Source organism: Nomascus leucogenys, chromosome 17 (assembly GCF_006542625.1).
Source record: "Nomascus leucogenys isolate Asia chromosome 17, Asia_NLE_v1, whole genome shotgun sequence".
NCBI classification, from domain to species: domain Eukaryota; kingdom Metazoa; phylum Chordata; class Mammalia; order Primates; family Hylobatidae; genus Nomascus; species Nomascus leucogenys.
In genome coordinates this window covers 85,287,130-85,301,953 of record NC_044397.1, presented here as the reverse complement: position 1 = coordinate 85,301,953, position 14,824 = coordinate 85,287,130, and the positions used below count along the sequence as shown (strand labels likewise).

The 14,824-nt window shown below is 57.1% G+C and overlaps 1 protein-coding gene and 1 long non-coding RNA gene across 4 annotated transcripts in view; one reads left to right on the top strand and one right to left on the bottom strand.

Moving 5' to 3' along the window:
- LIPE (lipase E, hormone sensitive type) overlaps positions 1-10,411 on the top strand; it is a 25,877-nt gene extending 15,466 nt beyond the window's left edge. The window contains exons 2-10 of one of the 3 annotated variants that reach the window (XM_030797064.1): positions 1,181-1,716; positions 3,695-3,785; positions 3,896-4,041; positions 4,226-4,411; positions 4,549-4,843; positions 5,626-5,853; positions 6,443-6,619; positions 8,842-9,290; positions 9,819-10,411. In XM_030797064.1, the coding sequence (XP_030652924.1) occupies positions 1,181-1,716; positions 3,695-3,785; positions 3,896-4,041; positions 4,226-4,411; positions 4,549-4,843; positions 5,626-5,853; positions 6,443-6,619; positions 8,842-9,290; positions 9,819-10,046 (2,336 nt within the window). In that variant the 3' untranslated portion in view covers positions 10,047-10,411. The remainder of the gene's footprint in view (positions 1-1,180; positions 1,717-3,694; positions 3,786-3,895; positions 4,042-4,225; positions 4,412-4,548; positions 4,844-5,625; positions 5,854-6,442; positions 6,620-8,841; positions 9,291-9,818) is intronic. The other 2 variants (XM_030797066.1, XM_030797067.1) reach the window with 2 other exon arrangements.
- Positions 3,573-14,824, bottom strand: LOC115830971. The gene is made up of 2 exons (XR_004026516.1): positions 14,728-14,824; positions 3,573-3,759 (listed from the first exon to the last, which is right to left on the bottom strand). It is a non-coding gene; the product is annotated as an uncharacterized LOC115830971 (long non-coding RNA).

Below are 14,824 nucleotides of genomic sequence, written 5' to 3'. Positions count from 1 at the left end.
AGAGAGCTGGGTTTACAAAAGCTCTGCCACTTGCAATGCAACTTTAACCTCTTCACTTAAAACCTAAGCCTCAGTTTCCTCTCCTGTAAAATAGGGATGCTGGCAATAATAGAGATTTGAACCCAGGTGGTGTGGGTCCCAGAGGGTTAGCACGCTAAAGCAGGAAACACACAGAAAGCTCTCAGCACGGGACCTGCACGGATATGCTCAAGGTCGACACCAGTGATGAGTATCGCTGTTCCAGGCAAGAGAGCAGGGCTGGCCATGCAACCCAGGACCAGTGGACAAGCCTGAAGGCCAGGGGACCCCGCTGGGGGAGAAGCAAGACTGAGTTTTGGGGACCTCACAGAGAAACAGGGAGGGAACTGGGATTTGGAGGGGGTTCCACAGCCAGACTTGAAGGATGAGGAATGACTCTTCAGTGAAGTCTAGAATTGTGAACTCCTGAGTTCAAGGAGAGCTGCGCTTGGGGACCAGGGTCCCAAGAGATGGGAATGGCAGGGCTGGGGCTGAACTCTCCCAAATGTTGTTGGAGGGGAAGGGCCTGTGGGTAGCACTTGGGGCCTAAGAAGGAAAGATGGGATGGGGGACCCGGACTCCTGGGTCCTGAGAATGGGGACCAACTGGGGGTCTAGACTTCTTGGAATCTAGGAGAAGGAGTCTTGGGCCCCAGGAGAGTTCATGGAGACAGGTGACTGGACTCTTGGGTTCCTGGAAGGAAGAAAGAAGGACCGGCAGCCTCCTGGATCACAGGAGAGATGAATGAGTTAGGGAAGCAGAGTCGTGTGGGCTCAGGGAATGTCTGGATTCAGGAGGCCAGGGCAGCAAGTTTCTGAGTCCCAAAGAGGTGATAGCAGGGGCTCCTGGGTCCTGAAGAAGAAGGGTTTGGGGCTTGGACTCCTGGATCTGAGGGAGGAGGGAGCTGAGGGCCCAAACTCCTGGCTCTTGAGGAGGGACAAAGGCACTGGGAACTGGGGCCCCAAACTTCTGATTCCTAGAGACAAGAGGGTGACCTCTTATGTCTAAGGGAGGAGGAACCTGGGGTCCTGGGCCCCTGGAACTGAAAGAAGACAGCACTGAGGTCTGAAGGAGGAGCGGGTAAGCTATGGTCCAGACTCCTGGGCCCCAGCTGAGCAAGGCTTGATCAGCCCCGCCTAACAGGCCTCCCCCCCGCCCACAGCCTCGAGGCTCATCCACAACATGGACCTGCGCACAATGACACAGTCGCTGGTGACTCTGGCAGAGGACAACATAGCCTTCTTCTCCAGCCAGGGTCCTGGGGAAACGGCCCAGCGGCTGTCAGGCGTTTTTGCTGGTGTGCGAGAGCAGGCGCTGGGGCTGGAGCCCGCCCTAGGTCGCCTGCTGGGCGTGGCGCACCTCTTTGACCTGGACCCAGAGACACCGGCCAATGGGTACCGCAGCCTGGTGCACACAGCCCGCTGCTGCCTGGCGCACCTCCTGCACAAATCCCGCTATGTGGCCTCCAACCGCCGCAGCATCTTCTTCCGCACTAGCCACAACCTGGCCGAGCTGGAGGCCTACCTAGCTGCCCTCACCCAGCTCCGCGCTCTGGTCTACTACGCCCAGCGCCTGCTGGTTACCAATCAGCCGGGGGTGCTCTTCTTTGAGGGCGACGAGGGGCTCACCGCCGACTTCCTCCGGGAGTATGTCACGCTGCATAAGGGATGCTTCTATGGCCGCTGCCTGGGCTTCCAGGTGAGCCCCCTGCCCCGTGCCCCTCTGGGCCCACAATGAAGGCACCTGGTAGCCCCTGGCCTGGCCTATAGTACGGTAAAGTAACCAGTGGTCAGCATTACTGGACTCAGCAAACAGCAGGTACAGAAAGGGGAAGTTGGCTGGAGCTCAGACAGAGCTGCACCAGGGGTCTCAAACTCATGGTCCCTAGGTCATATCTGCCGAGTAGTAAGAAATGCAACTTGCAGAGCTTTTTTCACCAGGGTATCCACTACTCTCTATTGTCCTACACGCAGGAGATGCATTCACTCTTTGTTACCTGTCTGGCCCCTGAAGTCACTTGAGTTTGAGAACCCTCAGGGAGGGATCTGGAGCCATGTGACCCTGTAGTCCTTCTGGCCCTCTCTGGGCCTCCCCACACCTCAGCCTCCCCCTCCCACCCCACATCTCCAGGCTTCCCTGCGGGCTAGGCTATCCTCAGCAACCCAGCCCAGGCATTCCTGGAAACCTCCCCTCACCAGGGCTGAACCCACAAGTATTGATCAGCCCAGCCAGGCCAGCCAGCTCCTCCCTGTGTCCCAGCCGTGACCCTAGTGTCATGAGAAAGAGATCCCGGGGCTGCCCGAACCAGCATCCCAGCCACAGTAGCCAGGCACTCAGGTGCCCTCTGGCCTACTGGGCACCCAGCCAGGGGCAGGGCCCAGCTCTGCCTTGGTGCAGGGCAGTCTCCCCTTTAAAATGTCAGTCCCCGGGAGGGCAGAGGCCTCCCCTGACTTGGTCACTGCTCCAGCCCGGTGTCTAGCATGCAGCAGGACCTTGGCCAGTATAGAGTGAACAGAAGAACCCACCAATCCCTTGCCTTGGCCTCCTGTGGCTCCATTTCTTCTAATCCTGTGTCCCCATTGTCTTGTCTTTTTTTTTTTCTTTTTTTTCGTTTAGTAGAGATGGGGTTTCGCTATGTTGGCCAGGCTGGTCTCAAACTCCTGACCTCAAGTGATCCACCCACCTCAGCCTCCCAAAGTGCTGAGTTTACAGGCATGAGCCACCGCGCCCGGACCCCACTGTCTTTCCTTAACTGCGTGTCTGCTCTGTCAGACGCTGTCTCCCCCTCCCCCTGTGGTGGCCGGCTGGTCCCATGTCTAGGCCTCAGTCTCCCTCTCTGGCTGTCCTTTTGCCTCAGGTCCCTGTGCCTCGGGGGCTGTCTCTGGCTATCTCCCTGTTCCTGTCTTCCAGTTGCCTCCTCTCCCCATCCATCCTCTCTCTGACTTTCAGGAAGTCCCTGCACCATCCTACTCCCCACCACACAGCCTACCAGTGGCACCACCCCGCACTGAGAATGAAATCCAAATTCCTCTGCCCAGGCCCTACATGAGCCCCCTTTGCCTCTCCAACGTCACTGCCTGCCCCTCTCCCCACCGCTCACTCTGCTTCAGCCACACTAGCCCCCTGGGTCTCACTACCCAGGTCAAGCACCAAGCATGAGTTCACCTTTTTTTTTTGAGACAGAGTCTCACTCTGTCACCCAGGCTGGAGTGCAGTGGTGTGATCTCCACTCACTGCAACCTCTGCCTCCCGGGTTCAAGCAGTTCTCCTGCCTCAGCCTCCTGTGAGCTCATCTTTAAGCCTTCACGCTCTCTGTGCCTTGTGCAGGGAACACCCTCCCCTCGCTTCAGTCAGATCTCTCCTCCGAGACCCACTAAGTAGCCTGACCCCTAGTCATCACTCGTGTCCTCTCCACCTACTGCCTTTTTGTTTTTCAAACCATTCGTCATTCCTTGTCATGATACTGCGCATGGCTTTGTTTATATGCTGATCATTTGTTTTCCCTTTGAGAACATCAGGTCCGTGAACCAGGCGAGAGCTATGCCCAGCACACAGTAGGAGCTCATGAAACGTTTACTGAATGAATGTGTCTTCCCCGCACATCCCTGCGCCTCGCTCCTGCCCTCTCCCCATCCCTCTCTTGAGCGGTGGGTGACGCAGCTGCGTCTCTCCACAGTTCACGCCTGCCATCCGGCCATTCCTGCAGACCATCTCCATTGGGCTGGTGTCCTTCGGGGAGCACTACAAACGCAACGAGACAGGCCTCAGTGAGTCCCGGCCGGGTTCTACTTGCAGCCTACTCTCCTGGCCCTCCTCCCCATTCCTGCCCAAGCAGCCTGACCCAGTGGGGCTCCCTGACACCCCTTCCGACCCCCAGGTGTGGCCGCCAGCTCTCTCTTCACCAGCGGCCGCTTTGCCATCGACCCTGAGCTGCGTGGGGCTGAGTTTGAGCGGATCATACAGAACCTGGATGTGCACTTCTGGAAAGCCTTCTGGAACATCACCGAGATGGAAGTGCTATCGGTGAGGGCCTGTTACAGATGGGGACACTGAGGCCCAGAAACTCATCTGAGGCCACAGTAGGTCTCTGTGGGGCTCCAGGCCCAGGGATGGCACACAAGGGCAAAGACTGGGGATCAGAGGGAGAGGTGAAGGGCACCCCTGTAGGCAGACCCTCCCCAGCACCCCTTCTGTCCCCTCCCTCCAGTCTCTGGCCAACATGGCATCGGCCACCGTGAGGGTAAGCCGCCTGCTCAGCCTGCCACCTGAAGCCTTTGAGATGCCGCTGACTGCCAACCCCACGCTCACAGTCACCATCTCACCCCCACTGGCCCACACGGGCCCTGGGCCCGTCCTCGTCAGGCTCATCTCCTACGACCTGCGTGAAGGACAGGTAGGGTTCCAGCCTCAGTCAGGGACAGGGACAGACCCGAGAAGCGTGGGCAGCCCCCACCTTGGCATCCCCGTGGACGGGTGCAGCCCTGGCCAGCTCTCCCCAACCTCACACACCGTCTCCCTCCTCACCCCCAGGACAGTGAGGAGCTCAGCAGCCTGGTAAAGTCCAACGGCCAACGGAGCCTGGAGCTGTGGCCGCGCCCCCAGCAGGCACCCCGCTCGCAGTCCCTGATAGTGCACTTCCACGGCGGTGGCTTCGTGGCCCAGACCTCCAAATCCCACGAGCCCTACCTCAAGAGCTGGGCCCAGGAGCTGGGCGCCCCCATCGTCTCCATCGACTACTCCCTGGCCCCCGAGGCCCCCTTCCCCCGTGCACTGGAGGAGTGCTTCTTCGCCTACTGCTGGGCCATCAAGCACTGCACCCTCCTTGGTGAGCCTTAGGCCCCAACAGCCACCTGCGCCTGCTCCCATCCCACCCAGCCTGCTTTAAGCTCCTCCAGCCTCAGCCTCACCCTCTGCCTTTCTCTTCCCCCGACACCTCCCAGCTCCTGCTCACCCAGGTCCTGCCCAGTCTTCCGCCTCAGCCACTTTATCCTCTGTCCTCGACTGTGGCACCCAGACTCTCCATCTCCACTTCCACTTCTCATCCACCATCCTGTCTCCTCGGGCCTCTGTCTTCCCCCTATGATAGCTCCAGGCCCTGTTCTCCTGTCCTGCCAGGCTCCTGGCCCACAGTCCAGCTTCTCTGACCTCCCTCTTCAAAGATCAGCATCTTGGGAGGACACTGAGGCACAGAGCAGTGTGTGGCCATGCCCCAGGGCACAGAGCCTGCAGCCCAGCCCCTCTGTGCTGAGCCTGAACCCTGACCTTCCATTCCCACCCTCTGAGGCCCCCCTCCTGCAACAGACCTGAGCTCAACTCCCCTTTCCCACCACCTGCCCTCCCTGCTCCCAACCTCCAGCCCCGACAGACTTTCCCAGGCCTTCCCTGGGCCTCTCCAGGTCCTGAGTCATCCTGACCCTCTGTCTACCATGTGAGCCCAAATCTGTGCCTTAGTCTGCCAGTCTCTAAAACTGCAGTCTGCTAGGCCTTGGAGTGCCCCACACCCCACCTTGGAGAGCCCAGTTCTCCCCGCTTGAGTTCCTCCCTGCCCTCCCTCCCCAGGCCCCTGCCCCTGCCAGGTTGCCACCAACCACCCCTCTCCCAAACCAGGCTCAACAGGGGAACGAATCTGCCTTGCGGGGGACAGTGCAGGTGGGAACCTCTGCTTCACCGTGGCTCTTCGGGCAGCAGCCTACGGGGTGCGGGTGCCAGATGGCATCATGGCAGCCTACCCGGCCACAATGCTGCAGCCTGCCGCCTCTCCCTCCCGTCTGCTGAGCCTCATGGACCCCCTGCTGCCCCTCAGTGTGCTCTCCAAGTGTGTCAGCGCCTATGCTGGTGAGGCCCACACCCTCAGCAGGGAAAAAGGACTGCAGGGATGTCTGAGTCCTGCAGGGACGGGCTGGGGACCGGGACTCCTGTGACTGAGGAAGGAGAGCCAGGCAGAGGAATCTAAGACTCCTTGTCCCTTTTTTTTTTTCCTGTGTATGTGTGTGTGTGTGTGTGTGTGAGAGAGAGAGACAGAGAGAGACAGACACAAGGTGTCATGTCGCTCAGGCTGAGTGCAGTGGCTCAAACACACCTCACTGCAGCCTCGACCTCCCAGGCTGAAGCAATCATCCTGCCTCAGCTTCCCAAGTAGCTGGAACTACAGGTGTGCACCACCGTGACCACGCCCAGCTAATTTTTGTGTTTTTTGCTATGTTGCCCAGGCAGGTCTTGAACTCCTGGGCTCAAGCCATCCTCTCGCCTTGGCCTCCCAAAGTACTGGGACTACAGGCATGAGCCACTGTGCCCAGCCTCCTTATCCCTTTTGAAGCGATTGGATATTCTTGGGTCCCTGGGACCACAGATGCCTGAAATTCTGGGCATTAAGACTGGGCCCAGAAAGGGGAAAACAACTCAGATACCCGCATATACTCTGCAGGTGCAAAGACAGAGGACCACTCCAACTCAGACCAGAAAGCCCTCGGCATGATGGGGCTGGTGCGGCGGGACACAGCCCTGCTCCTCCGAGACTTCCGCCTGGGTGCCTCCTCGTGGCTCAACTCCTTCCTGGAGTTAAGTGGACGCAAGTCCCAGAAGATGTCGGAGCCCATAGCAGGTGAGTGATTCACTCCTGTCACATGCCTAGCCAGGGTGAGCAGGAGGGACAGCCTAGCACAGCAAAAGTCCCAGGGAAGATGCTGGGCATGGTGGTTCAGACCTGCAATCCCAGCACTTTGGGAGGCTGAGGTGGGCAGATCACTTGAGGTCAGGGGTTCAAGATCAGCCTGGTCAACATGACGAAACCCTGTCTCTAGTAAAAGTACAAAGAAATTAGCCAGGTGTGGTGGTGCACGCCTGTAATCCCAGCACTTTGGGAGGCCAAGGTAGGCAGATCACTTGAGGTCAGGAGTTCGAGACCAGCCTGGCCAACACGGCAAAACCCCTTCTCTACAAAAAAATACAAAAATTAGCAGGGTGTGGTGGCATACACCTGTAGTCCCAGCTCCCGGAGAGGCTGAAGCATGAGAATCGCTTGAACCTGGGTAGCAGAGGTTGCAGTGAGCCAAGACAGAGCCTCTGTACTCCAGCCTGGGTGACAGAGCGATACCTTGTCTCAAAAAAAAAAAACTAAAAAAAAGAGTACCCTTACTGGGCTGTGCTGAGGTCTGCCTCCAACCATTTGGGTCAAGTGGCCAGTACAATACGTGGCACCCAGTAGGTGCTATTAGAAGATGCCAGCACCCCTGGTGTGCCCATTCTGTTCCAGTGACCCTCTGGGCCACAAAGCACTTAAGTAGTTATTCTCACATTGTTTTGCACCTCGCCTTCGTAGATTTATAAAGACAAGTAAGGCTGGGTGTGGTGGCTCACGCCCATAATCCCAACACTTTGGGAAGCCGAGGCAGGGGAATCACTTGAGGTCAGGGTTGGAGACCAGCTTGGCCAACATAGTGAAACCCCATCTCTATTAAAAATACAAAAATGGGCCAGGCATGATGGCACGCACCTGTAATCCCAGCTACTCAGGAGGCTGAGGCAGGAGAATCACTTGAACCCAAGAGACGAGGTTGCAGTGAGCCGAGATCACGACACTGCACTCGAGCCTGGGTAACAGAGTGAGACTGTCTCAAAAAAAAAAAAAAAAAAATACAAAAAGTAACTGGGCATGGTGGCATGCCTGTAATCCCAGCTACTCAGGAGGCTGTGGCAGGAGAATTGCTTGAACCTGGGAGGCGGAGGTTGCAGTGAGCCGAGATCGCACCACTGCGCTCCAGCCTGGGTGACAGAGCAAGACTCCATCTCAAAAATAAAAATAAAAATAAAGTAAAAAACTAAAACTGTAGCATCTTGGCCCTCATGGTAGGCAGTGTGGGTCTGATAAAATGGACAGAGCTGAGGCCAAGCTGGGCACGCCAGGTGGGCTGGAAGTGTATCTTTAGCATCGTTTGGGCACTTGCTTGCCTGGTCACGTGAAGGGATAAAACTGAAGAACACAAAGGAAATTTAGGGAAGCAGATCCGTGTGGCTACAGGTGCCAGACCCCTAGAAATGTGAGACACCCTGGAGACTTGTTAGCTCCCTGTGAACAGAGCCTCCCTTCAAGCCACTGGGCCTGCTTACTATTCAAATCATTTTGATCCATTTTCACCTTGTGGTAAGTGTAATCCCAGCACTATGGGAGGCCGAGGCGAGCAGATCACTTGAGGCCAGGAATTCGAGAACAGCCTGGCCAACATGGCAAAACCCCATCTCTGCTAAAAAAACACAAAAATTACCCGGGCATGGTGGCACATGCCTATAGTCCCAGCTACTCGGGAAGCTGAGGCACGAGAATCACTTGAACCTGGGAGGTAGAGGTTGCAGTGAGCCATGTTCTCGCCACTGCACTCCAGCCTGGGTGACAGAGCGAGACATTGTCTCAAAAAAAAAAAAAAAAAAAAAAAAAAAAAATATATATATATATATATTATGATCCCCAGTGGGTAGCGGTACCTAATCCCACATCTTATCCCACTGAGTCCTGCCACCTATGAACCAAGGACTATTTTCATTTCCTTGATCTAGAAGAAAAAATAGGTTCCTAGAGGTAAACTGCACCTAATCTTCCCAGACACACACACACACACACACACACACACACACACACACACATCCTTCACTAGGACACACAGCCCCACTGCCAAGACCCCCACCATGACTACCTGGGGCATCTGGAACTCCACCCATCCCCTAGGCAAGAGTCTGGGGAAACACAGCCTTTCACAGCGCTCCACAGGCGACTGCCCTTCCCATGGCATTCCCTGCCAGCCACACACACACCTAAACTAACGGAGCCAGGCCTATCTGCTCCCCCTCTCTCAGAGCCGATGCGCCGCAGTGTGTCTGAAGCAGCGCTGGCCCAGCCCCAGGGCCCACTGGGCACGGATTCCCTCAGGAACCTGACCCTGAGGGACTTAAGCCTGAGGGGAAACTCCGAGACGTCGTCGGACACCCCAGAGATGTCGCTGTCAGCTGAGACACTTGGCCCCTCCACACCCTCCGATGTCAACTTCTTATTACCACCTGAGGATGCAGGGGAAGAGGCTGAGGCCAAAAATGAGCTGAGCCCCATGGACAGAGGCCTGGGCGTCCATGCCGCCTTCCCCGAGGGTTTCCACCCCCGACGCTCCAGCCAGGGTGCCACACAGATGCCCCTCTACTCCTCGCCCATAGTCAAGAACCCCTTCATGTCGCCGCTGCTGGCACCCGACAGCATGCTCAAGAGCCTGCCACCTGTGCACATCGTGGTGAGCGCCAGAGGGGGCCGGTACAGGTGCATTTAGAGAGGAGCAGGGCACCCAGGGAGGAGCGGGACCGGGCACGGGTGCACCTGGGAAAGAGAGCTCCGGAGTGGGGAGAAAGGGACAGGCTGTCCCCAGAGGAGAACAATGCCCCGAACGAACGGGAGGAGGACAGGAGTCAGGGCTGCCTCCGTTTTACTTTGCAATTTTGAGTACCAAGAGACAGGATCAGTGGGGCAGCCCCTTGGGCTTGGAGAATCAAGAGAAAAAAAGGTGGGTTTGGCGGGGTGGGGAGGGAGAGGCTGGAGAGAGGCCAGGGATCGCAGTTAAAGTCATTCTCCCATTCTTCCCACAACTCCCCCCATTCCCTCCATTCTCTCCCCAACTCCTCACCCACCGTCTCCTGCCTCCGTCCACTCCTGTCTGTGTCCATATTTCCCGCTCCCTTTGTTCATCAAACCCCTCCTCGCTGTACCCGACCCCGGTCTGTCGGTCCTCCACCCTCTCTCCACGTCCGTCCCCGCTGTCCCGTAGGCGTGCGCGCTGGACCCCATGCTGGATGACTCGGTCATGCTCGCGCGGCGACTGCGCAACCTGGGCCAGCCGGTGACGCTGCGCGTGGTGGAGGACCTGCCGCACGGCTTCCTGACCCTGGCGGCGCTGTGCCGCGAGACGCGCCAGGCCGCAGAGCTGTGCGTGGAGCGCATCCGCCTCGTCCTCACTCCGCCCGCCGGGCCCGCGCCCGCCCCGCCGCCGGTGTGAGCCGCCCGCCGGAGCCGGGCCGCGCGGGGAGACGGGGTTGCGGGGGGCGACACTAAAAGCCTGTTGTTCCCATCTGCGCCGGCCTCCGTCATGAATGCGTTCCGGGCCGGGCGGAAGGGGACGCGGGCTGTGCCTTACTTAAGTCGGGGGTGGCAAGGGGGCGAGGCGGGGGCCCGGGCCCGAAAGCTGAGACCCCCGCCACGGGGAGGGGGACGCGCACACACACCGGTCACCGAGACGGCTGGACCTGCACGCCACCGCTGCCTTTTGCTGCTGCTGCTGCGACCGCCGCAGGGACGGGGACTGGCCCTCCCTTGCAGGTCGCTTGGTTGGTTTATTTCTTGTAAATAAAAGTATTTAATTAGTTTGGCCTCTCTCAAATACGGTGGGGTGTTTGCCCACCAGGGGGCAGCCTCGGACTCAAGCGGCTGGGAACTAAGAAACCTGGAATGAGGGGTATGGGGGCCTGGATTTTTGGGACCAGAAGGGAGTGGACTCCTTGGTAACCCAGACCCACCTCCCCTCGGACTTCATCCAGGTACACTGCCAGGAGATGCTGGGTCCTCAGCTCCTCCCCTTGAAGACCTTCGGTTAGCTGGACTCACCCTGGTCCCAGGGAGACCAGGCTCAGCATCCATCAGGGGGATATAAAAGTTAAAAATAATCTCTTGGGTCTCATAGGCTCCAGTGACCCAGACACCCTGCAGAACTGGAGCAAAGTTAGCAGGAAATCAGAAACGAACTGGCGCTCAAAATACTGTAAATGCAGCCGGGCACGGAGGTTCACGCCTGTAATACCAGCACTTTGGGAGGCAAGACAGGAGGATAGCTTGAGTCCAGGGGTTTGAGACCAACCTGGGCAACATAGACCAGTCTCTACAAAAAACATTTAAAAATTAGCCGGGCGTGGTGGCACACTCCTGTAGTCCTAGCTACTCAGGAGGGTGAGGCAGGAAGATCACTTAAGCCCAGGAGTTTGAGGTTGCAGTGAGCTATGATCGCACCACTGCGCTCCAACTTAGGCAAGAGTTGGACCCTGTTTCCAAAAAAACAAAAACTGGAAATGCAAGCTCTGTCCAGCTGTGACAATCAGCTCTTGGACCAACTCTCTGGCCCCTTGTAAGTCCTGAGTTTGGAGTTGAGATGATTTATACCCAGGTCGTGCCTTCAAAGGGCTTCTGATCCTGGATTCAGAGAGGGTGGAAGAACAGACACAGGGTGTCACAGTCCCCAGGGGTTCCACCTGTGGTAGTCAGGGAGGGCTTCACAGAGGTGGTGATCTGAGCTTGACACTAAAGGATGAACAAAAGTCTGCTAGGAAGAAAAAACATGCCAGGTTGTGAGAGCCAGCTGGCAGTGATCAAAGCTGCCACCTGGCTAGAAAAAGCTTCCACCTGACCAGAAGGTCAGGTGCAAAGTGGGGAGGGGCGTGAGGGGCCTGGAGTGGTCAGCAGGAGCAGGGCCTGAAGAGCCTGGAGTACGATTTGGACTAAACTGGAGGGCAGTGGGGAGCCACAGGAGCGCTTTGAGCAGGAAAGAGCCAGGGTCAGCTCAGGGCACTAAAAGATCCTGCTGGGACACTGGGGGATGGACAGGAAAGGGCAAAACTGGAGCCCTACAGGCCAAGGAGGAGGCCTGAGCTGGGGCAGGAGCCGTGAGGGTAGGGAGTGTAGGTGGAGCGTCCCAGAGCCATAAAAGGTGGGAAGAACAGCACCTACTGATGAGGTGCTGTCCTGTAGGACAGCAAGGGGACAGAGATGACACCCAGGTCTGGCCATGGGAGCAGGTGGACAGTGAAGCTGTCTCTTCAATGGGAGGAGGCTCAGGTGTGTGTGTGATAGGCGGGACCTGCTGAGGGCCATTCTGGACATGGTGAGCTGGAAGGTCTCAGGAAGACAATCCAGGAGGCAACAAGGGTCAGAAGTGCAGTCTGGGGCTGGGTGTGGTGGCTCACGCCTGTAATCCCAGCAGTTTCGGAGGCCGAGGTGGGTGGATCACCTGAGGTCAGGAGTTCAAGACCAGCCCGGCCAACATGGCGAAACCCCGTCTCTACTAAAAATACAAAAATTAGCCGGGTGTGGTGGTGCACGCCTGTAATCCCAACTAATTGGGAGGTCGAGGCAAGAGAATCGCTTGAACCTGGGAGGCAGAGGTTGCAGTGGGCTGAGACTGCGCCACTGCACTCCAGCCTGGGCAATAGAATGAGACTCTGTCTCAAAAAAAAAAAAAATGCAGTCTAGATGGAACCAAGGGACTGGAACATTTCCAGGAAGCCTGGGCAGGTGGGACAAGCAACAAGAGGGCCAGGACAGAGACAGCCCTGAGGATCACACCCCTAGTAAAGGGGTGGGCAGGGGTGGGCAGGGGTGGGCAGTGGAAGGCAAGTCTGGCGGGTTCTAAGGAGCAGCCGGAGAGGGAGGAAGCTAGCCAGGAAGGAGGATGTAGGGTGAAGGGAGTTTCAGGGAGTGGACCAGTTCAGATGAGGATTGAAATGTTACCTTCAGGTCTCAGCAATGAGCAGGTGACCTCAGTGACCTTGTCCAGAGCCACTGCAGGGTCATGGCCGTTGGGCAGCCAGACATAGTGGGTTGAAGAGGGAGTGGAAGGTAAGGGATTGAGCCAGTGGGCACCACAAGAGAGCTTGATACAGGGCACGTGTTTAGAGATGATGGACATGTTTGAATGCTGGAGCGGTGGGAGAGACTGAAGACGCAGAAACAACAAAGCGGTTTCCTCGCAGGATGCGAAGCAAGGGATCCTCAGCTCAGAGGTCCTCGTTCACCCAGCAAGTGACTTCTGAGTCAGGGCCTGTGCTGGGGCAGGGAGCTATAGCCCAGAACTCTTCCTGAAGGTCCAGATCCACTGGGCTGAGTCACCGCTCTCCTTGACCAACTCATAGAACCCCCTTGCTCACTTCTGTCAAAACAGTCACTACCCATCAACCTGCTCCTCTTTCCTGTCCCCACCTCAGGGATGGCTCCACTGTCCTCCAGACTAGAGCTCTGGGTCTCATCCTGGACAACCCCTTGTCCCATAGCCCATCAATCCCCACTTTCTGTTCTCTCTGCCTCCTGAATCTCCTTATTTTTCTTTTTCTTTTTCTTTTTTTTTTTTTTTTTTTTTTGAGATAAGGTCTCACTCTTGTGCAGGCTGGAGTGCAGTGGCACCGTCTTGGTTCACTGCAGCCTCAACTTCCCAGGCTCAAGTGATCCTCCTGCTTCAGCCTCCTCAGTAGCTGGGACCATAGGCATGCACCACCACACCTGACTAATTTTTCTTTTTCTTTTCTTTTTTTTTTTTTTTTTTTTTGAGTCTCACTCTATGGCCCAGGCTGGAGTGCAGTGGCGCAATCTCAGCTCACTGCAACCTCCCCATCCTGGGTTCAAGCAATTTTCTGCCTCAGCCTCCCGAGTAGCTGGGATTACAGGTGCCCACCACCAAGCCTGGCTAATTTTTTGCATTTTTAGTAAAGACGGGGTTTCACCATCTTGGCCAGGCTGGTCTTGAACTCCTGACCTCGTGATCCACCTGCCTCGGCCTCCCAAAGTGCTGAGACTACAGGAGTGAGCCACTGCGCCTGGCCACACCTGGCTAATTTTTTGTAGAGATGAGGCTGTCACTATGTTGCCCAGGCTGCTCTTGAACTCCTTGGCTCAAGTGATCTTCCCACTGCAATTTCCCAAAGTGCTGGGATTACAGACATGAGCCACAGCACCAAGCCTTGCCTCCTGAATCTCTGTCTTATCCCCTCGGCCTCTTCCCTGATCCACGCTCCACTCTCTCCTACCTGAATCCCTGCCAGAGCCACCTCCTGGGCTACTGGCTTCCAGTCTCATTCCTCCAGTTCTGGACCAACTATGACCTTGTCCTCCGCTACTCTCAACCCTTCCGTGGCTCTCCACGACCCCCTCACCCTCAGGACAAAGTCCAAGCTCCTCAGCCTGGCCTCTACTCATCTCTTCGGCCTCCTCCAGCCTTACAGTTCCCCTGCTGGCCATACAGACTTGACTGGCCTTCAGCTTAGGCACCTGCATGCAGTACTGCTCCTGCATGCCTCCCTGTCTTTGGTCACGCTGAAACACCCTCCCCACACCCATTTTGCCTGGCATCTCCACTTTGCCTGGCACGTTCTGCTCCTCCAAGATCCAGCTCCAATGGCCCCTCCCCTGGAAACCCTTTCCCGACCACGCCAAACTCAAAAAAGTCTCTCCTGGGCTCCCCACCGTCTCCGCACACCCATGCCCATCAACGTCCAACCTCCCATTTGACCCGGGCTCCTTGAGGGTACGGCCCAGGCCTGACTCATCTCGGTCACCAGCATCGCCCAGCACGAGGCTTGGCACACCAGAAGCCTCAGGAAATGTTTGTCTAACTAATAGGTGGGAGAGTGTGTGAGTGAGTGGCTAGACGAGGGAATCCGTGAGTGAAAGAATTGAGGGCAGGAAGGGCAGAACGGATGAAGGAGCAGGAAGGCAGGAGCAGACGAGAATCAGGCTTAGGGTGGGAGGAACGGATGGATGAATAACTAGATCCAGCATCCCGGTCTGAGTTTCTCCAAGAAAGCAAGATGGGTTCGCCGGGACTGAGCTCCCCACTCCGCCTCGAGCCTCACTAAGCCTCACAGTTTCCCAGCCGAGCTATGTGCAGAATCCCAATACTAGGCGTGCTGGAAAGGGCTTACCCGGCCAGACCCGGAGAACCGGTTCCCTCGCGAGCCTGCTCCGGCGTCTGCGGAGTGGACCTGGATTCCGCTCCCTCAGGTTCCGCGTCTATTGGCC